Source organism: Rhinopithecus roxellana, chromosome 5 (genome assembly GCF_007565055.1).
Source record: "Rhinopithecus roxellana isolate Shanxi Qingling chromosome 5, ASM756505v1, whole genome shotgun sequence".
Classification (NCBI taxonomy): Eukaryota; Metazoa; Chordata; class Mammalia; order Primates; family Cercopithecidae; genus Rhinopithecus; species Rhinopithecus roxellana.
The window spans coordinates 129,125,187-129,152,708 of record NC_044553.1 but is presented as its reverse complement, the minus strand read 5'-3'; the positions used below and the strand labels follow the sequence as shown (position 1 = coordinate 129,152,708).

At 36.3% G+C, this 27,522-nt stretch overlaps 1 protein-coding gene across 7 annotated transcripts in view; it reads right to left on the bottom strand.

Annotated features, from left to right (window-relative positions):
* The window catches only part of UBE3A (ubiquitin protein ligase E3A), a 103,288-nt gene that overhangs the window by 63,017 nt on the left and 12,749 nt on the right, over window positions 1-27,522 (bottom strand). For 2 of the 7 annotated variants that reach the window (XM_010356044.2, XM_030930313.1), the window contains exons 2-4: window positions 11,868-11,931; window positions 9,294-9,413; window positions 5,652-5,693 (exon numbers count right to left, since the gene is read on the bottom strand). In XM_010356044.2, coding sequence (XP_010354346.1) covers window positions 5,652-5,693; window positions 9,294-9,313 — 62 coding nt within the window. In that variant the 5' untranslated portion in view covers window positions 9,314-9,413; window positions 11,868-11,931. Of the gene's footprint in view, window positions 1-5,651; window positions 5,694-7,268; window positions 8,893-9,293; window positions 9,414-11,867; window positions 11,932-27,522 lie in introns of all 7 variants that reach the window. The other 5 variants (XM_030930312.1, XM_030930314.1, XM_030930311.1 and 2 more) reach the window with 4 other exon arrangements.

Below are 27,522 nucleotides of genomic sequence, written 5' to 3'. Positions count from 1 at the left end.
ACTATGTTGCCCAGGCTGCTCTCAAACTCCTGGTTTCAAATAATCCTTCTGCCTCAGCCTCCCCGAGTGCTGGGATACATGTGTGAGCAACTGTGCCCAGCCTGCGTGTCTACTTCTATGTGACTACCATGCTGTTGTAATTACTGTAGCTTTGTACTGTATTTTGAAATCAGATAGTGTGATGTCTCCAGCTTTGTTCTTTTTACTCATGATAGCTTTGGCTATTTAGGATCTTATGTGGTTCCATATAAATTTTAGCACTGTTTTCTAGTTCTGTGAAATTTAACATTGGAATTTTGATAAGGATTGCATTAAAACTGTAGATTGCTTTGGATAATAGAAACATTTTACAATATTAATTCTTCCAATCCATAAACACAAGATAACTTTCTATTTATTTGTATCTTCTTCTATTTCTTTAATCAATGCTACATAGTTTTCAACTATTTGGTTAAAGTTATTTCTAAGTACAATTATCCCTCGGTATCTGCTGGATACTGGTTCCAGGATCTCCCATAGATACCAAAATCCATGGATGCTCAAGTCCATTATATAAAATGGTATAGTATTTGCATACAACCTATACACATCCTCTTGTATGCTTTAAATCATTACTTAGTACCTAATACAACATAAATGCTACGTAAATAGTTGCTATACTGTAGTTTTCTTATTGTATAAGAAAACAGTATTTTTTATTGTTGTATTTTTTTCTCAAACATTTTCATCCAAATGTGGATTCAATTTGCAAATGTAGAACCACCGACACTGGGAGCCACTGCATGTTTTGTTTTTGGTACCTATTATAAATGGAATTGTCTTCTTGATTTCTCTTTTGGATAATTTGTGATTAATGTACAGAAATTCTACTGATTTTTGTATCTTGATTTTGTATCTTACAAATTTACTGAATTTGTTTATCAGTTCTGATAGTTCTCTGGTGGAGTCTTTAGGGTTTTTTATATACAAGATCATGTCATCTTCAAACAGGTGCAACAAAGTCTTCCTTTCCTACTGGGATGCCTTTTCTTTCTCTTGCCCAATTGCTCTCGCAAGCACTTCCAGTACTGTGTTGAATAAAAATGGCATTCTCGTTTTCTTCCTAACCTCAAAAGAAAAGCTTTCAACTTTTCAACATTCAGTATAACGCTAGCAGTGGATTTGTCAATATGGCCTTTATTTTATAGAGGTATATTCCTTCTATATTTAATTTGTGAGAGTTTTTAGCACAAGAGAACGCTGAATTCTGTCAAATGCTTTTTCTCAATTATCTATTGAGATGATCATACGGTTTTGGCCTTTGTTCTCCTAATGTGGTGTACCACATTTTACGGATTCGGGTCTGTTGGATAATCCTTGTACCCTTGAGGTAAATCCCATGTGATCACAGTAAATCATCCTTTTAATACACTGTTGAATTTAGTTATTATTTTCTTCAGAATTTCTGCATCTAAATTAAGAATACAGGTCTGTAATTTTCTTATCCTGGAGAGTTCTTGTTTGGCTTTGGTATCCAGGTAATGTTCATCTCCCAAAATGAGTTTGAAAGTATTCCCTCTTCTCAAATTTCTCATAAAATTTTGAGAACAATTTGTACTAGTTCTTCTTTAAACGTCTGCTAGAATTCAGCTGTAATGTCACCAAGTCTTGGGCTTCCTTTGGTGGGAAGTTTATATAGGAAGGATTATATAGGAAGGATTATAACTGATACAATCCTTGTCACTGGACTGTTCAAATTTTGAATTTCATGACTAAGCCTGGGCAAGTCTAGGAATTTATCCGTTTCTTCTATGGTAATCAATTTGTTGGCATATAATTGTTCAGTCTCTTATGATCCTTTTATTTCTTGTACTTCTCTGGTATCAGCTGCAATGGGTCCTCTTTCATTTCTGATTTAACTTGAGTCATCTCTTTTTTTCTTAGTCTAGCTAAAGACTTGTTGCTTTTATCATCAAAAAACGCAACTCTTAATTTTTTTGATCCTGAGTCATCTTTTTCCTTAGTCTAGCCAAATAACCTGTCTTTTAAGTTCAGATTCTTTTGTCTGTTTGCTCAATTCTACTTTTAATGCTCTTTTGCATTTTTCATTCAATTTATTGCATTTTCAGCTTCAGAATTCATTTTTTACAAAATAATTTCAATCTTGAAATTTCTCATTTTGATTGTTTTCCTGATTTTGTTGAATTGTTTATCTGCATTTATCTGTTGAATTCTTTGTCAGGCAGTTCATCTATCTCCATTTATTTATGGTTGGTTCAGGTGCCTTACTGTGTTCCTTTGACTGGTGTCATATTTCCCTGTTCTTGATCCTTATAGTCATGTGTTGGCACCTGCACATTTGAAGAAGCTGAGACTTGTTCCAGTCTTTGCAGAGTGACTTTATCAGGTAAAGTCCTTCACCAGTCGGCCTGTCCAGAGATCATGCAGCCTGAGTCCACAGGGGCTGGCCTGGAGTCTGGGTCAGCAGGACAGGTCCTGTAGCCTTGGTACACAGGTGCTGGCCTGGCATCCTGGTCTACCAGAGTGAGCCTGAACCCTGGGTCTGCAAGGACCAGTGTGAAGGCTGGGTAGGTGGGTGTTGGCCTAGAATTTGGATCACAAGGGGCTGTCCAAGTACTGGGTATGAACCCTTGTTCTGCAGGGATGTGAGGCCACAGGGGCCGATCTAGAGGGCAGGGCTACAGGGACCAGCCTAGCACTAGACAGGCTTGGAGTCTAGGGCTATGGGATCCAGCCTGGTGCTGGGGTGGGCCTGTAGTCTTGGTTTATGGGTATTGACTTGAAGTCTGGGACCATAGGGGCCTGCCTAGCACTGAGTTTTACTGGGGCAAGCTCAATGTTAGGGTCTAAGTCTGGTGTACACTTCCCCTCTTTCCTCCAGGTGGACAGTATCTCTCTCCATGATGGGCTGTCAGGGACTGAGGGAGGTGTGATGCAAGTAATGTAAAACTGTCCTTCTTACCCTTTTCAATGTGTCTTTTCTTATTTGTGTGGCACATTCAGGTAATCTCTCATCTGGTTTCTCAGCTCTTATATTTTTGTGTGTGGACAGTCGTTCAAATTGATGGTTCCACAATGAGATGGGTGCTGCAAAATGCCAGTCTGCCATCTTGCTGTTATCGAGACCTCAGGCTTTTCTTAAAACAACTCAACACTTTAGTCTTGCATCCCAACCTTCCCAATCATGGCCATCATCAACAGCATATGAATTCAAATACTCCAATATTAACATCTTATGCACATGCCACTAGTGATTCTGTTTCATCAGCTCTGCTAATATCCAACCCTAAAATACCATGCAAAATCTTCTGACTATTGGAGAAAAGTCTTGAAATTTCAAGTGTGATAAGGTCTTTAATCTTAATTAGCCACTCAGTAGAATGAGATTCTTCCAATCTGATATGGTTTCTGATTTCTGGTAGCCAGCCAAGACTCTCAATAACTTTTGATCCACTTCTTCACCCATTCCCCTCAGTAGCTTCCTAAGTTTTCAGTCTTCTCAAAACCTCTAAACAAACCCTTTATTCCACAAAATATTATTAAAAAATACTTCATAAAAAGTTTCATGGTCACTAACCTACAGTAAGATACTACCTTACACCCACTAGAATGACTACTATTAAAGTACACACACACAAATATGTGATGGCAAGGATGTCGAGAAACTGGACCCCTTGTGCACTAGTGGTAGAAATGCAAAGCTACAATTGCTCTGGAAAAGAGTATGGCAGTTTCTCAAAATTTTAAAAATAAAATTACCATATGATCCAACAACTCCACTTCTGGGTATGTATGCAAAACAATTCAAAGCAGGGTCTCAAAAAGATATTTGTACACTCCTGTTCATATCAACGTTATCTGTAATAGCTAAAACATGGAAGCAAGCTGAGTGCTCATCAACAGGTAAACGGATAAGCAAAATGTGGTGTATACATACAATGAAACATTACTCAGCCTGAAAAAGGAAGCAAATTTTGAAACATGCTAACCATAGATGAAACTTGAGGACACTGCGAAGTAAAATAAGTCAATCATAAAAGGGCAAAAACTGTATGATTTGCACAAAAACTATATGATGGTACTTAGAGCAGTCAAAATTAGACACAAAGTAGAATAATGGTTGTCAGAGGCTGTGAAGATAAGGAAATGAGGAATTATTGTTTAACGGGTACAGAGTTTCAGTTCTGCAAAATAGTTCTGACGGTGACTGTGCAACAATATTAATATACTTAATACCACTGAGCCAAATACTTAAAAATGGTGAAATGGAAAATTTTACATTATGTGTATTTTACAACAATTTTTTAAAACTTAAATGACAAGTCACATGGCTGAGTCACATAAATTTGAGAAATACATTTTATAGTCATTTCTTGCAGGTTCACAACATACACCAGCATTTAAACAGGGTTACAATATTTTCAGTAAGAATATCTTGATTTTTCCAACCTCACCCCCAATTACAATTAATATCACACATCCATCTTAACTTCCTTCTTCTAATTTCATTAGATGGGCATCTTTCCTCTTATTCAAGGTCAATCACTACATCTGCATTTTTCTTTCTTTTATATTACCTGTATGAGAGATACACCTGTATTTTTCATTCTAATCCTTACTACTTTGAAAAACTTTGCTTTGATAATTACTACCTCTATTATCTGAAACATCTTTAGTCTTTACAATAAATTCACTAAAGTCTTACTTCATGTTCTCAATGTTTTTTAAATCCAGAAAAATTTATCTTGAATTCCTATTATACCACTGTCATTGTTAAGGTTCTCACTGACTGAACTACCTTACCACCACACGTTTCTCTTCAGTCCTTTCTCTGCGGCAAGGTTATTAAAAATACACGTTTGACAAACTTACTACTATCTACCTACTGAGCAATTTCTTTGCTGACTCCCAAATACCTTTCTATCACATCTTATCTTCTTCATTTTTCTACCTCTCAGCTAGCTTATGATCTGTAAGTCCTCAACTGCCTATTGTCCCCTACTCCCTATGCTGCTTCTTAACTTTGGCTCATACTTCTGCCTAGAATAAGCCGGTCATGCTTCTACCTGCCTGATTCCCAGTCACATTTCAAGACTGAACTAAGCCCTGGCCACTCTTACCTCCCTGCCATCTATACTGGATTCCTGCTGCATACCTGGGTACTCACTCCAGTACTCCTTTATGTTACTATTGTATTCTGGATACCATTCCACCTCATTGACTGAAATTATTTGCTTCCGCATCTTTCACTCTGAGTATAATATAAATTTCTGTAGGGTGAAAACTAATTATTGTGCATCTCTGTATCTGTAACATAGTACTGACGCCTTAAACATGGTAGGCGTTGAGATTGTTAAACTTAACTCTTTCCTCAATTTCCCTATTTCCTTACAACTGCTACCAGGGAAGCAGAAAGACTAAGAGTTCAGGCGTGTGCAATTATCTATCTAGTAGTAGAAATCTAGTAAACTGTTACCAAGGTTTAGGGTTATCTGGTAGGAAGAAAAGTAGGAATGTTCCTATGTCCCAATTTACTGCTAAAGGATTCCTTTCGCTTAACCAGAAATTATTTACAAATAATGTGACGTAATTTAAAGCAGTCTAGGGCAACTCAAAGTAAGATATCACAGTCTCAACCAAGTTACACTTACATTCGGCTAGCTTCAATGTCGTCAGACTGAGGTTCTCCTGATCTGTAAAACGCAATTGAGAAACAGTTAGCAAAATATTCCATACTCCAAAAAAAGGTAGACATATTACTTAGGAAGACAAATTCGTAAACAAGATTTCAGCACTAAATAAAACAGTTTTAAAAATAAAGACGTAAACATGAAAGAAAGTGGTCAGATCAGGTGGCCATACAACACATTTATTTTAACGGTTGGACTATCAAAAAACTCAATGCATCTTTTTTAAAGGAAACTGTAAACGCTATACATAGATACCAACAGACAAGCCATTATAAGCCATAATTCACAAAGTCAAATACGTGTAATAAAACACACAACTATAAAACTTCCTATAGCCAAGTCTTGGTTATCCACATTAACAAAGGTACTCACTGGTATTCACTTGCAGTATTAACCTTTAGATTAGTGGTTCAGTAAACTACTCCCTAGGCAGACCGACTAAAGCCTAGGCCAGCCATGTAGTTTTGTAAATGAAGTTTTATTGGGATGCAGCCATACTCATTCATTTAGGTATCATCTATGGCTGCTTTCACGCTAAAAGGACAGAGCTGAGGACTCGTGGCAGAAACCACATGGCCCACAAAGCCTAAAATATTTATTTTCTGGCCCTTAAGAACAAATGTGCCAACTGCTACCACTACTCTAGACAATTCAAACTAAAATCCAATACCTTGGTAAGTTTAAAGACACTTAAATCAGATATAACATCCAAATGATGATTATCTTGGTTCAAAAATGGAATTGTTTCCCTAAAAATACACTTACTGTATGTATTACCTGTCAAAAGTGTATCACCTGAGGTAAAGTTTTGCACTGGATAGCTGTGAATTAACTTCCGTTTTAAATAGTTGCCAGTTACTTTGTTATTTCTAAATATACCACTGCTCTCTTATGTAGAAATATTTAAAATTCTAAGTCACTAAAAAGCCTTTCATTTTCATTTCACGAGACATGAATCAGTATTTCCCTATCTCTAACATGAGGTTAAAAATAAGTTCCTGTTACCCTATTCACTTTTACAAACAGCATCAGCAACAATGAATGATGTAAGGCAAGTCAATATAATACGGATTTCTAACACTCAGAAATTCCCAAACTAGATAAAATGTTTTTTGAGGTCAAAAGCTAAATTTTCTAATTGGCATTACAAAGTTCTGATTTGTGAACTTCTCACTGACTTTAGGCTTCCAACTTTAAGCAACTCTAACAAGAACCTTAAAATCAGGGTCACACACACACACACACACACCTGTTTGATAAATTTCTTAGCTTAAAAACAAAACAAAACAAAAAAAAAACCTTCACTTCTTTATCAGACTCTCAAAATTACCCTCACTGCAATTCATTCAGATTCCAAGGACAAGAACGGAAAAGAAAAAAAAAAAAGTCTCCAGCAGCTCAAATATTTATTTTAGATCTTCTTTGCAATGTATTTAAATTTTCAATTTTGCACAAAATTACGTAAGAACTAAAAACTGGGGCATGCTGGAGGTGGCAGTGACTTGGCAGTGACACAAATGCAAAAATTTCACTCCACCCTCTCCCCCAGGGAGCAAGCAAATCACCTATGTGACACACCTGGTCTCCACCAGCCTTGTGGGTAAGTACCCCAAGATTACTTCCAAACTTGTATCTCCCAGACAGAAGAGCTAAAAATTGATGATAACCCCATGTACCAGCTGACTCATTTTTGAAAGTGCGACCCTCCAGCATCAGATGTCATACTGTAAGGAGGCAGAGCTGGCTTGCAAAACAAAAAATAAACCTGCTGGCACTGAGGGAAGAGAGGCAGATTAGAAGCTTTCAAACACGTAGGCAGCAAAACTTTCAAAATTAACAGGGAAAGAGAAGAAGAGGGGGGAAAAATGAGGACATGATGATAGGAAAATAAAAATATTACTGCAAAAAGGTAAGACACAAGAAGGAAAACAAATCTAAGCCTTAGAAGTACAATATGTAACTGTTACAAAGTTTTGAGATCCTGAAATGGGATAGAATTTAAATACATTATCAAATGATAACTATATCTGTCTTCCCAATTTCTGTTTCCTAAGCAAGAGAACATGTGAACTTTGGCATCAAAATGTCACCAAACTATAATATATTAATTACTACTTTTTACATATATTAAAGTAGGCTATTAAAAACCATTGATAAGACAAACTAAGTAAACCAATCCAGTACAGAAGAAGGACAAGGACTGAAAGATTATTACCTTAAAATAAATCTGTCCTGGGTCTATTAAACATAGCAAAGTTGTTCTATTCAAATTGCAAATTGTTTTATAATCAAGAGAAAAATGAATATATACAGAACTAGCAGACATTTTTCTTGCAGTGAATATTAATAATTTGTCTGAATAAATTTCTACTCATCCTAATAACAGTATATTTCTAGAATAGTCTAAATAAGTTACCAAAAAAATCCCAAGGTTAGAATTCAAACTCTCAAAACTATGAAATATGCTAGGTGTGGAGGTTCATGTCTGTAATCTCAGCACTTTGGGAGGTCAAGGCATAAGGATCACTTGAGCTCAGGAGTTCAAGATCAGCCTGGGCAACACGATGAAACCTCGTCTCTTAGCCAGGTGTGGTGGTGGGCGCCTTTAGTCCCAGCTACTTGGGAGGCTGAGGTGGGAGGGTCACTTGAGCCCAGGAAGTCAAAGCTGCAGTGAGCTGTGATCATGCCACTGCACTCCAGCATGGGCAACGGAGTGAGACCTTGTCTTGGAAACAAACAAACATAAACTATGAAATACATACCACCTAGTAATAGTTCCCAAGCTTGACTTTGGCTCCTAAAGAGTCTACTTATTCTTTTACTGCCAAGTTGCTGGAAGTAAGAATCCTGTATGTGCTTGTAAATGCAGAACATATAATCTAATTCAAAACATATAACCAAAGGGAAATTTTTGTATTAAACTATTGACTTAGGTTATCCTAAAGTGTGTCAGAATAACAAGTCAGAAAAGAAATTTTAAAAGTGAAACAATAACCAAGTAACATTAGATAATAAAAAGTAAATCTTAGAAGAGTCTCAATTTTAGGTCTTGATTTGAATCGCAGAAAATATGATCACAAAACGCCCACTAATCTGAATACTGCAGCATGAGCTAGCAAATTCAAATGGTGGCTCACTTCCAATAACACTGGTGCAGCTTCTCCATCCTGCAAGCCACTCCTTTTACCTCCACTGTAACTCTCTAGGAGAGAAAAGTATACTAGTTTTATTAATGTCATAAAAACTTCTAGAGAAATGTTTAGTTAAAACGTTCACCACATAAAAGGCATACTTTAAAATACATATTAAGAAATTTTTCATGTTTTCTATGAGGTTTATAGTAAAATGTTTAAAACTCTGAAGTTTTTTGAGAAATACTTTCCTGTTTATCCATACAGATAGGTCTTTGATAGTGGCTACTGATATTTTTAGTAAGAAAAAAGACACTAAAATATTTTAAGGAGATTAAATGAAGCAGGTCAACTCTCAGGCCCACTATTCTTAGCAATATTCCTGCCAACTATACATTGTCTTCATTTCTACAGTATGTATGTCACTTTACAATGACAGCCTTTTAAAGGCTGTAAAATAATTCAAAATTACCTTTTACAAGCTGTGGCCATTCGGTGACATCAGGGTGATCACAGCTTTGAGTCACTGATTAAAAACAGGTTGTCACACCAGTCTAGCTGCTACCTTGATCTGAGCGTAGGCTTAATAACTCTAATAAATTAAACAAACCTTTGGTTAGAACACTGTAATATATGAACCCAATTCATTGCTCAAAAAATAATTTTCAAAGCTTCAAATCAGGTGTCAATGCAAAATTCATCAGAAGAGTAATTATTATAGAAAAGTTTTTAAGGACTATTTTCCAGCATTTTGTTTTCCTTAAATGATCTCTTCATTTGAGAAAATGTAATAATATCTTGTACTTTTATGTAATGTTACACTTTATGAAGCATTTTGGTCAATAATACTTTGAGTCTTATAACTTTTGCTTTACCTAATCGAGACAGATAATATAGTAAGAATTTTTTTAAACAAACAAACAAAAAAATAAAGCAGCCTCCGAGTGATTAACTGACTTGCCCAAGATTTTGGAACTAGTGTTGAAGGAATGATTAAAACCCAGATATACTGACTTCCTATCAAGGGATGGATTTTTTCGTTTGTTTGTTTTGGCTTAGTTTTGCTATACTGGGTTTCAAGATTTAAGTATATGTAATGAGTAAAGATTATAACATAGATTGAGATCTTTCAAATATGGCAAGTTTAAGTGGGGACTAATTTACTCAAAAGATTCTTAAGCTGATAGAGAAATCAGTCACCAAGTAGGCAAATGCTTAATGGAATAGTCACATACATACACATAAACACACACACACACATAAACACAAAGTCTAGTCCTACTAACTCTATACTTAAGTAGAGTCATTTAACATCAGTCAAAACCCCTTAAGTACTGCATGAAAATATGTTCTACTCTTTCTTGGCCATAAATCTACTAAGATTTAATTTCATGAAAAAGTATGGCAAAAGATGAAAGCATATCCTCCTCCCTCAACCAAGTATCTTTTTAACCCCTTACATGGCCTTAGCTGAACTTTTCTGATTGTCACAGTTCAAATTTAGCAGGCCTCTTTACTCACACTGTAGTTCTGGCAAAGATATCATACATCTGAAATATTCCAGTATCAAATGATCATTTTGTACAACTAGTTCTTTCCCCTCACGATTCCCCTATCCAGGCCAAATCTGAGGTGTCAACTACAGAAAGGTGAGGAAATTAGGAGGAAGAAACATTTCATAGTTAACATCCTCAAAGCAACAACAGTCAAGCGCAGAAGGTGGTTACCATGTGGATTCAGAACTCAATATAAAACAGCAAGGTATCTGCGAATACCAAGGGTTAAAACATGAATGTCTGAGCCCATACCTATGCAGTTATGAACGCAGGGCTTCAAAATCCAGATTAGGTGAGGATTGGCCTGAATATAACAAAATAATTGCAGGGGATTCCAATAAATGGGATTTATAGTATGTGTAAGAAATAACGCAATCTCCCAGATATTCCTATCCTAACCATACATTTTCTAATAAGAACCTAGACATTGCTGAGGTCATATGGGAAACACCACCTTCCCTAAAATAAACAATGTGGTCATGATACAGCTTTCCCTTGTGTTCTCAAGAGACTAATGGTATGTGGAATTAGAAGATTCAAACAAGTCTAACTTTCCATCTTGTAAACATAAAAATAATAAAGTTAAAATACCTTTTAATTGACTAATTGATCTCAATGTAATGAAAGAGCTATATGTATTATGAAAACTACTGAGTCAAGTCCTCTCTTCCAGTCCCCTCTTTTATGAGATACAGTGCTCAAAAGGCTCCAAGCCCAGGCTGGATTTACGTCTCTGTTTGGTCATTCACTAGCTGAGAAATCTTGGGCAAGTTACTTAATCTCTCCGAGTCTCAGTTTCCTTAGACGTAGAATTAGGATAATAGTACCTATTCCAGAGAGCTGTCATGGATGCACAAGCTAACACCTAAGTATCTCAGAACAGTGCCTGACATATAATGTGCTCACAAATGGTCGGGTATGATGGCTAACACCTGTAATCCCAGCACTTTGGGATGCCGAGGCGGGTGAATCACTTGAGGCCAGGAGTTCGAGACCAGCCTGGCCAACACGGTGAAACCCCATTCCTATTAAAAATACAAAAATTAGTCAGGTGTGGTGGCATGCACCTGTAATCCCAACTACCCGGCAGGCCGAGGCATGAGAATCACTTGAGCCCAGGAGATGGAAGTTGCAGTGAGCCGAGAAGGTGCCACTGCACTCCAGCCTGGGCAACAGAGCAAGACTCTGTCTAAAAAACAGCAGCAGCAGCAACAACAACAACAAACAGACAAGCTATTAATACTCATAGCCTAAAATCCAAACCTGCCCTCTCAATCTTTTTATGTGTATTATTTTACCTTCATAGCAATTGTAAATGTTTTCAGCACCCTACCTGGGTCCCTCATACAGTCTTGGAAGTGTAGTTAGTGAGCACCTGACACAATGCTTTAAAAATGGCAGGGGCCCAAATTTGCTGAACATATCTGTCATTATTATGACATTAAGATACACATGCAATACGAATTCCAAAAAATAAAACAAAAACATACCATATTTCGCCAAACTTCTGAGGAGCTGGTGAATTCTAAAATCAGGCTCTTACAGATTTTTAACCTAAAATATAAAACACCTCACTCAATTCTTTTTATATAAACAACTGGATAAACTTTCAAAAAAAAAAAAAAAGGTACTAAATTTCATCATGAAAGCAAATTTATTTTCTATAATAATTACGAACATCCAAATACATATCAAGAAACAAATTACTCTATAGAGGCTGCCAGGATGAGGAAAGCATAGGTAGGCAGGCCCTGTGGCCTGAGTGCTTTCAGTAGGCAAAGCCATATTTCCCATATTCATCCACAAAGCTTACTGCCTTCTATTTCTTTACTCTATCCTCCCTCCAAAAGGGCTAAATACATACGAAAACTATTTGACTATATCCCCCTAATCCCTTCAAATACCTATAGCAATTTTGTTTTTAATTAAATTCTATATGCTAAGCATCGGCTATGTTAGGTACAAATCTGGGCATCTATCTACCACTTTCTAGAGTAGCAGCCTTGGGTCGACCCTCTGACCCTTGAGTCTCCAATGTCAGGTTATAGTAGTAGAAAAGATGCATTAAAAAATTATAGTATAATGCCTACCTGGCACAAAACAGGACTTCAATATACCACGATAATTATAATTTATTAAATCAACCACTTAATATATATCAAAACTTAACTCTTAAAAAAAAAAAAAATCCTGACGCTTATAGCAAGCCCCTAAAGTATCACTGTAAATGCTTAACTTGTTTGTATACAATCAGAACGTTCCTCAATGGAACAGAAATAAAGTCCTTTAATGTACTGCATGACATATAAAGAAACCAAATCTCAAAGATTAAGAAACCTATCCAGTGTCCTAGAAGTTGATGGTAGAAAATGAATACACCGCATATCAACATTTTGAAGTAAAATTAACCAAATTTTCAGGTTTTAGAGACTGAGTTTCAAACTTCAGCCTATAACAAAATTACCTGGGGAAATCTAAAAATGCAACTACTTGGGCTCTACCCGCAAAGATTCTCATTCAGTGCATGAAGGAGGGGTTCATGAATTATTATTTTTTTTTAATTTTTTTCACACCCACCCAAGAACACAGAAATGAATTTGCATTTTAACATATACTTCACATGACACACATCTCATTTGAAGAAGCCCTCCCTTCCAAATTACGAGTTAGGAACACATAATCATAGCGGAAACACACCAAATCTATAAAAATACAGAATAACAAAAACTGTAAGCACTACAAATATTAGGCACACTCACTTGCCAATTTAACCATAAGAATCCTAATACCAGACATAGTTCTCTTACTTTATCTCTTCAACAGAGGGCTCAGTCTAATAATCTTATAAATAAGTATAGTCTAATAAGACATACCTATGTTGATCTACATCTATCTCCCTAAAATTTTCATTTTATTCATTTCTATTTCTCCTTCACCTCCTTCTAAAGCTGTTTCAAAACTTAATTTCACAATCTGTTTTTTTCTCTATCACTTTTTATCATAACACCCAACACTTCTGTTCTCCTTTGCACCATGTTTATGGTGTCTTATATTTATGGAAAATGTTACTTATTAAAACTGTCTAAGTTTCATCCGTTTACACATTTCACAACTAAAGGGCTACTCCAACAACTTTCCTAAGTCTTCCTGCTTTAGGCTCTCCTCATTTCAGTCCATTCTGCAGTTAAGACTTAAAAAGTTTTAAACACTGCTTTCAAATAATACTTGCAACATAATTCCCTCAACTCCATTAGCTCCTCGGAGCACCATTTCTTTATCCTCTTTCCTTTCACTGCCAAAAAGACGTGAAAACCATTAGCTCAGCTGCTATTTTCCTACCTACTGAAATTTTTCTTACAAAAGTTTCCATCATTTCTGTATATTCTCCCAGTGCTTTGGCCCCTTAATCCTACTTAATTTTTCTAGCTTTTAAGACTGCTAATGACTCCTCATCTCCTCTGGCTTCCCTAATGTAGTATCCATTCATTTTCTTCCATCTCTCTAAAGGCAACAAGGTCTTCTGCTAGTTCATCTTCCTACCTCTCATACATGGCCTCTCTCCAAGTTTCGGTCAACAGCCATTTTTCTTAACCTAAACCAATTTTCTGCGCAATGTCATCCATTCCCATAGCACCTCTATGCTTACGAACCCCTAACTCTGTATCTTGAAGCCCTTATCTCTGGCATGGTATGCCTGCAACTACATATTACCAACGGTACACATTCATATGGATGTCTAATTAGCATCTACATTCAATGTATCTAAAATCAAACTCAAATTATTTTCCCAAAGAACTCACTCTGCCTAATCTCACTGTCCCAGCTATGAATTGAAAAATTTGGTGCCATTCATTACGTTCTTCCCCTCATTTTTATTTGCCCTGACCACTGTGTAGATTGATACTTGTTCAGCCTTCAAATTCTTCATAATCATTAATTCGAAAATTGTCTACTAGATTTTGAGTGCCTACTAGGTGGATGAAGATGCAGTGGTAGAAAAATGAGACATAATTTCTTGTCCTCATGTGGTGAAAGAAATGGGCACAAATAAAAACCACAATGAATTATGCAATTGCAATGCACAGTTAAGGGTTGTGATGGAGAAATACAGGGGGCAAGTTGTGTATTGTAATAAAAAGTCCTTAGTCTGAAGAAAAGGAAAACCATTCTTTATGAGGGACAAGCAAGATTTACAAGACACAGTAAGAAAAATCCTGTGAGGTAATGATGGTAGCACTATCAGACCAGCTGCTCAAATTGGAAGATTCTCAGTCATATTCTAAAGAGTCTCTCTCTTTCCCAGTATATCAAATTGTTTACTAATTGCTACCAATTCATCCTTAGAAACTCCCCCACATTTCTACATTCCCACACTATTCCCCGGTCTTTTTTGATGGCTTTTAGTTGTTTCCAGAATAAAGCCAAAGCTCCCAATCGTATCAGATGAGACTCTACACAATTTGGTCAAAACCTGCCAGTGCAGCCTCTTCTTCCAGACTAGACCAGACTTCAAGAGAATATGTGTATCATTTGCTTTTATACTTCCAGTGCTTGTAAATGTTCATAGAATAAGCATCTTACAAAAGAGAAATTTTTTCTCTTAGGGGACTTGCTTTCAGTCCTTTAAATGCAGGTTAAGATTTAAACTCTAATTTGTCTGATTCTAAAGACCACGTTCATTCCCTTGTACCTGCCTTCTAATTTACACTCAAACCCTATAAATTTCCTTAAAAATATCTCTTACTCCTTTTTTCCCCAAACTTACCAATACTGTCCTACTACAGTGCCCCATTATTTCACATCTGGTTTCCCTTTTGCCTTTATCCTCAATTTTGCCACTAGAATTATTTTCCTAAAAACTCAAAGTTAGACATATCGTTCTATATTCAAAAGCTTTAACACTTTCTCATGCCAACCGAATAAATTTCTAACTCCTTCACATTTTATTTGAGGCCCCTGCCTGACCCCAGCCATCCCAGCACTACTGCCCACTACATGACATCATCACCAGGTACCAGATCTAGCCCCATCATTTGACCACTGGCTATAATACACTGGATATCCGTGTTTCTGACTTCAATGCTTTTGCTTCTGAGGAGACTTCACTCAGAAATGGTTCTCTATCCATTACTAACCTCTATCCCCCACCCACCTATCGTGCCATGTTAAAAACTGGCCTCATTCTAAACACTGTATCTCACAGGGTTGTCTAAACTCTTATACATAATCACCATCTCCTTCGTGTCTTATTATACATTCTTAATACCATAAAATAATTAATGTCTCCTTATATTTATTATGTTATACCTTACATTACAGCTATCTGTATACATTTGTCAGTGCCTCTAGTTGTAAGCTGATTGATGTAGGGATCATCTCTTCCATATTTTAATTTTCATAATAATGGTGACTATGTTTTCTTGACACCATACCTCCCCTCTACAAGAAAAAAAAAAAAAAAAAAGGAATCAGGACCCATGGCCTTTGAGCTAGTTCCAAATGTGACTCATAGATGAACAAAGATATCATTTCTTCCCAAAGCAACACAAATATAAGTAAATGCCAATTTAAGAAACATTTTATTTCAAGGACTAAATATGTAAGAATAACCAAAACAATTGTTTCTAATAATGTCCCTTTCTCTACCACATATTAAAACATATTAACTTAAATGGTATAATTAAAATCAGCACAACACCTTCAAAAAACGGAGTATACACTAAATATATGCATACCCTATGACTTAAAAATTTCCCTCTTAAGTATACATCAAACAGAATTAAGTACACATATTCACGAGAAGACAATCACTGAAATGTTTAGAGCAGCAGCAATATTCTTAACAGTCCCAAACCAAAAATGATTAAATGTCCATCAATAGCAGATTAAACTGTGGCATATTCTTAAAATGGAATACTATACAGCGACTATCATAAACAATTACTACAACCAACAGTGTGGATAAATCTCACAAACACATTAAAAGAAGTCAGACACAAGTAAATGTGCTTGATTCTAGTTAAAGGACGAAAACAGGCAAATCTAATCTATGCTATGAGAAGTCAGCACAGCGGCTACACATGGAAGAAAAGGGAGGATGACACAGAGTACAAGTGAGCACACAGGAGCTGCTGACGTTGCTTCTTGATCTGAACGCTAGCTAAACACGTGTGCCTAGTGTGCGAAAGCAAAGCAAGCTAAACATTTGGAAGTGCACTCTTCTGTATATTCAAAAGATTCTAAGAAAAAATACCTGATATGGTATCAGCATCAGACAAAGAGGTAAACACAACAGACAGCTAATTTCAGAGAAAGATCCGAAAGTATCTGACAGTTGCTCCTTCTCAAACAAGAACTTTCAGACCTTGGATAACAGGCAGCACAGGACTGTAATACATGAACGGACAAAAACAAAGGTGAGCCATCCACTGCTTGGATGTCTGCCTGGAGGTAATTTCCAACCTGCAGTCAATGGAGGGGAAACCCAAGGAGAAGACAGCAGTTTCAGTGAGGTCAGAATCAAGAGATCAGAGCTGAGGAAGCCGAAGTGGGTAAAATGTATGACAAGTGCCAGACAAGAGGGGTGCTTGTCTGAGAAGGCAGAGAAATGGCTTCAGGAATCTGCCATGTGAGAGTCTACTGCTGAGTACTAACTGTACACGATTAAGGTAAGTGGAAGCTAGGGAAAGAGGGGCAGTGAGCTGAAATATTCCCAGTGCTTAGAAAGGACTGGGAGACCCCTAAAATTCCCTCTACCCTGAGTGAAGAGAACACGGTGACACTGGGAGCATTTAGTAAAGACTCGGAGGGATCATGCCTTAGGTAAGAGCTACTACCATTAAAGCAAAGCCTTCTCTAGACAAACTCCAACGTAGCCCTGAAGGAATAAAACTGACCAGCAAGTTGTTTAGCTGGCGACAAAACAAAACACTCTAAAAGAAAACAAAATCTAGTCACCCAACAACAAAATATTACAATGTCCAGTATCCAATCTTAAAAAATCATTAAGTATGTAAAAATAAAAATAAACTAGGAAAATACAACCCATAATCAAGAGAAAAAACCAACAAATTCAGAGTGAAAAAAATCATGAAATCAATAGGTAACCTGATTTTCAAACAGTTATTACAAATATGCTCAAGAATTCAAAAAATACATGAAGATGAAAATGAATCAAATGGAATTTCTTGAAATATAAAGCAAAATATCTGAAATTCTTTAACAAGGCAGGAGAAAAAACAGTAAAATAGAAGACAAAGCAAACTGAAGCACAGGGAAATAAGAAGACTGAAAAATAATGAATATGATGTCAATGACCTGTGGATAATACCAGTCTAACATATGTGTAACTGGAGTCCCAGAAAAGGAGGAAATGATGAAAGAGGAGTAGAGGTGGTAAAAAATACATATATATAGAAGAAATAATGGCAACAATCTTCCAAATTTAAGGAAAACCATAAATACACAGATTAAAAAAAAAACAACAACAACTCTTAGCATGGTGATCGTCAAAAACAAAAAGTGACAAGAAAAAATCTTAGCAGCCAGGGAAAGAAGACTTAGTATAAGAAAAAAAGATAATTAGCATTATGCATCACTTAACAGCACAGATACATTCTGAGAAATGTATCATTAGGTGGCATCATTAGTGATTCTGTCATTGTGCAAACATCACAGAATGTACTTACACAAATCTAGATTAGATGGTATAGCTTACTACAGAACTAGGTAATATGGTATAGCCTGGGTGCTCCTAGGTTATAAACCTGTACAGCATGTTACTGCACTGAATACTGTAAGCAACTGTAACACAGTGTAAGTATATATCTAAACCTAGAAAAGGTACAGTGAAAATATGGTGGTATAATCTTAAATGACTATTGTCAACTATGATCTCTTGTTGACTGAAATGTCATTATGTGGCACATGATTGTATAACCAGACTTCTCATCAAAAACAAATGCTGAAAGAAAAACACATCAACTATTTAACCAAGAGAAAAGAAACATATATGTCCACACAGAGACTGTTTTTCACACAACTGTTCATTGTACCTTTATTTATAATAGCTAGGAACTGAAAACAGCCCAGGTGTCCCTTAATAGATGAAGTCACAAACCACTGAGACATTCAACAGTATGGATGAATCTCAAAAACATTATGCTGAGCAAAAAGAAACTTTTTACAACACATAACTATTGTATGACTCTACTTACATAAAGTTCTAAGCAAGCTAAACTAAGATGAAAACAATCTGAACAATGTTAGGTTCTAGGGGTGGTGTGGGGGGAAGGAATAACTGGAAAGAGGTGCAGGTTCTGTACCCTGATAAAACTTTCTGGCAAAGGTGTATGCATTTGTCACAGCTCATGAAATGGTATATGTAGTCAACTGTATTTTCCAAAGATGGTCACAACAGAAGCCATTCTACATGCTCTTAACAATGTAACACTGTTATTTTTTCATCAGGTGGTGGAGTCTATGGCCCTTCTCTTTGAATCTGAGTGAAATTAGTGACTCTTTCAATCCAAAGACTACAGTCGTACCTCAACTATCTACAGAGGACTGGTTCCAGGACTCCCATGGATCCCAAAATCCAAGAATGCTTCGAATCCCTTATATAAAATGGCATAGTATTTGCATATAACCTACATGCATCTTCAAATATGTGAAACCATCTCTAGATTACTTATAATACCAAATACAATGTAAATGCTATGTAAACAGTTGTTACAATGTATTGCCAAAGACAAGCTCTCCTTGCCAATCCCTGATCAAATGAGAGATTCACGAGCAAAATAAATAGTTGCTGATATTTAAGGCACTAAGTTTGGGGCAATGTATTACACAGCAATAAATAACTGGAACAGCATAGTAAATTCTAGTTAAAAACACTAAACTACTAAGTTTTAGTTAATATACATGCTGAAGTTAAGGGTGTGGTATACTAACATCTGCAACTTACTTTGAAAAGCATAAAAAGAGACACTTGAAGAGAGGATGGATAGATGGACAAGATAGAAGACAAAAACAAATATAACAAAATGTTAGTTGTGAAATTATATTCTACAATTATTTTAAAGTCTCTGTGGTATGAAAACTTGTACAATAAAATGTTGAAGAGTGAAATAAAGACATTTCCATACAAATAAAAGCTGAAAGATTTTGTAGCCAGTAGACCTACACTTTAGAAATGTTTAAGAAATTTTTTCAAGTAGAAGGAAAATAACACCAAGAAACTTGGATCTACAAAAAGGAATCTCCACAAAGGAAAAGAAATAAAAATGGTAAATAAGAGGGTAAATATAAAGGAATGTTATTCTTAGTTTTTAAGCTTCTTTGTAAGACAACTGGCTTTTGAAAGAAATAGTTTCAAATGCTACTGTGGAATCCGTAACACATACAGAAGTAAAATGTTAAGGTCACAATACCAAAACGAATGAGGGAGAGTAAATGGATGTATACTATTCTAAAGTTCTTACATTATACATTAAGAGGAATAATATTTCTGAAGGTAGACTGAGGTAAGTTAAAGGTGAATATTGTTAATCCTAGATGTGTCACTGGGGGAAAAAAACAGAGGGACAAGCTAATAATGGAGACAAAACAAAATTCCAAAAATGCTCCATTAACCGAAAAGAAGGCAGAAAAGGAAGAAAAGATGAGACAAATAGAAAACAAACAGTGTCTTAAACACAACTATATGGCCAACTGCAATAAATGTAAACAGACTTAATCAAATTAAAAAGCAAAGATCGTAAAAAATCAATCTGTAAGCAAGATGCAACTATACGCTATCTAAAAGAAAGACATTAAATGACCAATAAGTTGAAAATAAAAACACAGCAAAATGATATAATGTGCAAAAATTAATCATAAGAAAGGAATGGATACACTAATACCAAAGTAGACTTTAGATAGGGAACATTACTGGCGATAAACAGAGACATTTCATAATGATAAAGACATCAATTAATCAACGAGACCTAACAGTCCTAAATGTGAACACACCTAATGACACAGCTTTCAAGATTTTGCTTCAAAGCATATGAAGCAAAAATGAACAGAACAGAAGGAAGATAAACTCAAAATTATAGTTGAAGATTTCAACATTCCTCTCTTGGTAATTAGTAAGTGGACAGAAAATTAGTAAAGATAGAGAAGAAATACATGTATCTATCTGACAAAGAACACACGTTCTGAAAAGAATGTGAAAATATTTGAACAGACACACAAAGAAGAAAACTTCTAAATGGCAGTCATGAAGAAAATGTAAATTAAAACCATGACTTTTTACACCCATTAGAATGGCAATTATTTTAAATAAAAAAACAGAAACTACGAGGTAGTGGCTCATGCCTGTAATCCCAGCACTTTGGGAGGCCGAGGCACGTGCATCATGAGGTCAGGAGATCGAGACCATCCTGGCTAACACGGTGAAACCTCGTCTCTATTACAAAAATACAAAAAAATTAGCCAGGCATGGCAGCGGGCGCCTGTAGTCCCAGCTACTCAGGAGGCTGAGGCAGGAGAATGGCGTGAACCCAGGAGGCGGAGCTTGCAGTGAGCCGAGATCATGCTGCTGCACTCCAGCCTGGGCGACAGAGGCTTCGTCTCAAAAAAAAAAAAAAAATTTTCTCCCATTCTGTAGGTTGCCTGTTCACTCTGATGGTAGTTTCTTTTGCTGTGCAAAAGCTCTTTAGTTTAATTAGATCCCATTTGTCAATTTTGGCTTTTGCTGCCGTTGCTTTTGGTGTTTTAGACATGAAGTCCTTGCCCATGCCTATGTCCTGAATGGTACTACCTAGATTTTCTTCTAGGGTTTTTATGGTATTAGGTCTAACATTTAAGTCTCTAATCCATCTTGCAACCTACTCATCTGACAAAGGGCTAATATCCAGAATCTACAAAGAACTCAAACAAATATACAAGAAAAAAACAAACAACCCCATCAAAAAGTGGGCAAAGGATATGAACAGACATTTCTCAAAAGAAGACATTCATACAGCCAACAGACACATGAAAAAATGCTCATCATCACTCGCCATCAGAGAAATGCAAATCAAAACCACAATGAGATACCATCTCACACCAGTTAGAATGGCAATCATTAAGAAGTCAGGAAACAACAGGTGTTGGAGAGGATGTGGAGAAATAGGAACACTTTTACACTGTTGGTGGGATTGTAAACTAGTTCAACCATTATGGAAAACAGTATGGCAATTCCTCAAGGATCTAGAACTAGATGTACCATATGACCCAGCCATCCCATTACTGGGTATATACCCAAAGGATTATAAATTAGTCTACTACAAAGACACATGCACACGTATGTTTATTGCGGCACTATTCACAATAGCAAAGACTTGGAATCAACCCAAATGTCCATCTGTGACAGACTGGATTAAGAAAATGTGGCACATATACACCATGGAATACTATGCAGCCATAAAAAAGGATGAGTTTGCGTCCTTTGTAGGGACATGGATGCAGCTGGAAACCATCATTCTTAGCAAACTATCACAAGAAGAGAAAACCAAACACCGCATGTTCTCACTCATAGGTGGGAACTGAACAATGAGATCACATGGACTCGGGAAGGGGAACATCACACACTGGGGCCTATCATGGGGAGGGGGGAGGAGGGAGGGATTGCACTGGGGAGTTATACATGATATAAATGATGAATTGATGGGTGCTGACGAGTTGATGGGTGCAGCACACCAACATGGCATAAGTATACATATGTAACAAACCTGCACGTTATGCACATGTACCCTAGAACTTAAAGTATAATAAAAAAAAAAAAAAAAAAAAAAGAAAAGCAGAAACTACCAAGTTTTAGAAAAGATGTAGAGAAATTGGAACCCTTATTCACTGGTGGTGGGAATGTAAAATGGTGCAGTAGTCACTGTGGAAAACAGTACGGCAGTCTCTAAAAAAAGTACACATACAATTACCACATGGCCCAGCAATTCCACTCCTAAGTACATAACCAAAAGAATTAAAAGAAGGGACTCAAACAGATATTTATATACCAATGTTCATAGCAGCATCATTCACATAGTTAAAAGGTACAAACAGCCCAAATGTCCACTGACAAATAAATAAATAAACCAAAAAGTGATATATGCAAACAATGAAATATTGCTCAACTTTAAAGAATCAAATTTGGATACATGCTACAATATGAATGAACTTTCAGGACTGATATCGTTTGAATATTTGTCCTGTACAGATCTCATGCTAAAAATATAATCCCCAATGTTGGGGGTGGGGTCTGGTGGGAGGTAACTGGGTCACAGGCGCAATCCCTCATAGCTTGGTGCTGTTCTTGGGATAGAGAGTGAGTTCTCCTGAGATGTGGTTGTTTAAAAAGGGTGTGCCACTTCCCCACCCTCTCTCTTGCTCCTGCTCTCGCCATATGACATGGCTGCTCCTCCTCTGCCTTCCACCATGAGTGAACTCACCATGAGGGCTCCCCAGAAGCTGAGCAGATGGTGGTGCCATGCTTGTACAGCCTGCAGCACCAGGAGCCAAATAAACTTCTTTTCTTTTTAAATTACCCAGTCTCAGATATTCCTTTAAGGCAACGCAAGAATGGCCTAACACAAGGACATTATTACTATTAAACGAAATGTGCCAGACACAAAAGGACAAAAATCATATGATTCTACTTAAATGAAGTACCTGGAAGAGTCAAATTCACATAAAAAGTAGAACAGTGATTACGGGTGGATGGCGAGAGTAGGCAATGAAGAGTTACTGTTTAATGGATAGAGTTTCAGACTGAGAGGATGAAAAAGTTTCAGAGATGGACAGTGGTGGTGGTTGCACAATAATGTGAATGTACTTTATGTCACTGAACTGTACACTTAGAAACAGTTAAAATGGTAAATTTGATATGTGTATTTTACTACCATTAAAAAAAAAAACAAAAAACACTGCAATGGGATACCATTACACACCTCTCAGAATGTGTGCAATTAAAGACTGAGAACATCAAATGCTGACATTTGGAGAACTGGAACTCTCATACACTGCTGATGGGAATGTAAAGTAGTATAATCATCTGGAAAACAGTTTGGCAGTTCCTTATACATTTAAACATAAACTTACCATGTGACCCAGTAATTCCAATTTAAGGTATTTACCCTAGAAAAATGAAAACATATGTTCACACAAAGACATGCACACAAAACAGTACCTTTATTCACAACAGCCTAAACTGAAAACAATCTAAATGTTCACCAGAAAATGAATGAACAAACTGTGGTATACTCATATTGTATTTAAAAATACAAAACAAACGAACAAAAAATCTGTGATAAACACAAATTGGATGAATCTCAAAAACATGCCAAGTGAAAGAAACCAGACATGGAAGAGTATATGTTACTTGATTCCATGGATATGTAATTCTAGAGTAGGCAAAACTAATAAACAGATCAGTGGTTGCCTGGGGCCAAGAGAGAGAAATGACTACAGACAGGAAGGAACTTTTTGGAGGTAATTCAATTGTTCTAAAGTTTGACTGTAGTAGCAGTGATAGTGTATATATTTATCAAAATCAATAAAACTGTAGAGTTAAAATGGGTGCATTTCACTATGTATCAATTATACCTCAATAAACTTGATGTTTTTCAAAGTTTGTGAGAACTTAATACAGAAGAAGGCGGCATTTTCAGTGGAGACAGGATGCCTTACAAGACAGTCAGCTACCCGAGTGGAAGAAAATAAAAGGTAGATACAATTCCCAAACCATATGACAAATGTAATCCAGATCTAAACCATATCATACCATATCCAAAAATATGCTGAATGTTCAGATCTAACTTTATAAAGTCAATGAAATCATAAAAGTATCAGAGGAAAATACAAGAGATTGGCCAGGTATAGTAGCTCATGCTTGTAATCCCAGCACTTTGGGAGGCTGATGTGGGAGGATAGCTTGAGGCCAGAAGTTCAAGACCAGTCTGGGCAACACAGTGAGATACGTTTTCTACAAAAAAACAAACTAACAAACCAAAAAAACCCGACTAGCTGTAGTGGCACATGCCTGTAATCTTAGCTACTGGGGAAGCTGAGGCAGGAGGATCACTTGAGCCCAAGAGTTTGAGGTTGCAGGGAGCTATGGTTGCTCCAGCCTGGGTGACAGAGTGACAGCCTATCTCTAAAAAGTTTTTGTAATATGTATATGAGATCATATTTATATCATCTTTGTTAGCATGCTGAAACCCAGAAGCTATAAAAGATGGACAGATCTGCCTACATAAAAACTTTAAAATTTCACATGACTAGATACTATAAAATTAAAGGTAAGTAATGAGATAATATTTGCAAAATATAATAAAGAATTAAATGATAAATAAAGAATGCTTACAAATTTAAAAAACAACACAATAGAAATGGACCAAAAAACCAGACAATTGCCCAAGCTATTTATGAAGATTTAAACAGATTTTATATATACATAAATCAAAACAAGGTAAACGAGCAGTCCCTAATATATTCTAAGGAATGAAACTTGCTAAAATTATTTTTTAAAAGGTAACTGGCAGAATCTATCAAATTTTTAGATTGACACGGTCTAAAATATCTTATTTGTAGAAATCTACCTTACAGAAAAAATAACAGGTATCATCATTTGCAAAAGCAAATATTGAAAACAACCTAATTTCCACAACAGGCAAAGGGTTTCATAACCTATCATGAACTCTCAAGAGTTAACTCCTAGTTCAGTTCTAAAGACTGAGAGAACACATCAGCTTTCGAGTATTCCATCTCAGGTTTCTCAAGGACAATTTTTCATTAAGGCCTAATTTATTACATTTTAAAACATGCTTTTCCTTCCTATCTTTTTTGTTTTTCTTCTTTTCCCCCCAAAAGCTTATATGGTAAAATTACCTGTAGTTAAGTGGGCATGTGACAAGATGCACAGATTTAATGCAATAATTTATAAGAATTATTCAACTCCATTCTCTCTGCTGCTCTGGTCAAAAAACTTTGGCATTATCTTTTACTTCTCCCTTTATTTCCCACTTTCATCTGGTCTACTACATCCTATGGACTCTATTTCAACATATATCAAGAATTCAACCACTTCTCATCACCCTCACTTTGACCACTCTGTTTCAGTCATCTCTTAATCTGTACTAATGGTCTACCAATTGGTCTGTTTCTGCCCTTGTCCCCCTTTTCAGTCTACACTCAACACAGCAATGAGAGTGATCTTGCTAAACATAAGTCATACTTTTTCACTACTCTGCTCAAAGACTTCCAAGAGCTTCCCATCTCACTTAATGGTAAAAATCAAACACCTTATTATGATCAAAATATCTGTACCCTCCATTATCTGTCTCTTTATTTCCCATCATTTACTTTTCTAAAGTTACACTGGCCACACCTCGAGTTCTTCCAACACATCAGGCACTCTCACTTTGGGGTTTCCCTATTCACTACACCCTTTGGCTGAAATGCTCTTCCCCCAAATATCCACATGACTAGCACTCTCCTCTCCTTCAGTTCTTCACCCAAGTTACCATTTCAGTGAAGTTTTCTCTACCTACCCTATCTAAAATTTCCCATCACCCTTTCACCTACAAACACTTCCCTTATTTGTTTTTTCTCCTTAGCACTATGTAACATATATTTTAACTATCTTTATGATCTCTCTTTTTAGCATTAAAGTACCATGAAAGCAAAGGATTGAGTGGGTTTTATACACTGCTGTCTCCACCAGCGCCTAGAAAAAAATGCCCACTACACAGTAGGAATTCAAGAAATGTTTACTAAGTCAATCAGATGGATGTGTATGTAGCCAACCATTTGAAAGATTCTTATAACACAGTTAAGAGAAAAAAAATAAGTTACATGAAACACAAGTTTTAGTACACAAAAATCTGTACACAAGGAATTAACATGAAATTTTTAAAAATTCAATTTGCAATACCATCAAAACATAACATTCTTAGAAACAAATTTTTAAAGTAATAAAAGAAGTACAAGACCTGTATACTGAAAACTACAAAACATGAAAGAAATTAAAGAACACCTTAATAACTGGAAAGATATCCCATGCTCATGAACGAGAAGACAGTATTAAGGTAGCAAAACTTCCCAAATAGACCTACAGATTCAACACAAATCCAGGTCCTATCAAAATCCCAGTTTCATTTCTTGCAAGCTAACCCTAAAATTCTATGGAAATTTGAGAAACCCAGAGACCCAAAACAATTTTGAAAAAGAGTAAGTTAGAATACTCACATTTCCTGATTTCAAGACTTACTACAAAGCTACAGTAATCAAGAGTGTGTGTTACCAAAAAAACAGACATACATGTCAATGGACTATATAACTCAGAGTCCAGAAATAAATTATTAGATTTTGTCAATTAAATTTTCACAATGACGCCAAGATAATTCAATGCGGAAAGAATAGACTTTTCAACAAATGGTGCTGGGACAACTGAATTGCCACTTGTGAAAGAATACAATTGGATCTCCCCCTCACACCTTACGTAAAAGTTAACTCAGAACAGATAATAGTTCTAAATATAAGAGATACAACCGTAAAACTCTTAGACGAGAAGAGGTATAAATCTTTACGATCTTGGATTAGGCAATGGTTTCTTAGATACCACCACCAAAAGAACAAGCAACAAAAGAAAAAAATGGACTTCACCAAAATTAAAAACTGTGTGCTTCAAAGGAAAATGAAAAGACAATCCATAAAATGGGGGAAACTATTTGAAAATCACATATCTGATGAGGGACTTGTACACAGAATATATTTCAAAAACTCGTACAAGCCAACAATAACAAAAGTTTAAAATGGCAAAAGAAATAGTTCTTCGAAGATGGCCAATCGGCATATGCAATGATGTTCATCACCGCAAGCTGTCAAGGAAACGGACATGAAAGCCACAAAGATCCTACACACACAAGAATGGCTAAAATAAAAAGGACAGGTGGGTTAAAAGAAAGTAGAGAAATCAGAACCCTCATATACTGCTGGTGCAACTGCAAAATGAGGGCAGCCACTTTGGAAAAGAGTTTGGCAACTCCTCAACATGTTAAACACAGAGTTACCCTAGGAATCCAGCAGTTTCACTCCTAGATATATAGCCAAGAGAACGGAATATAT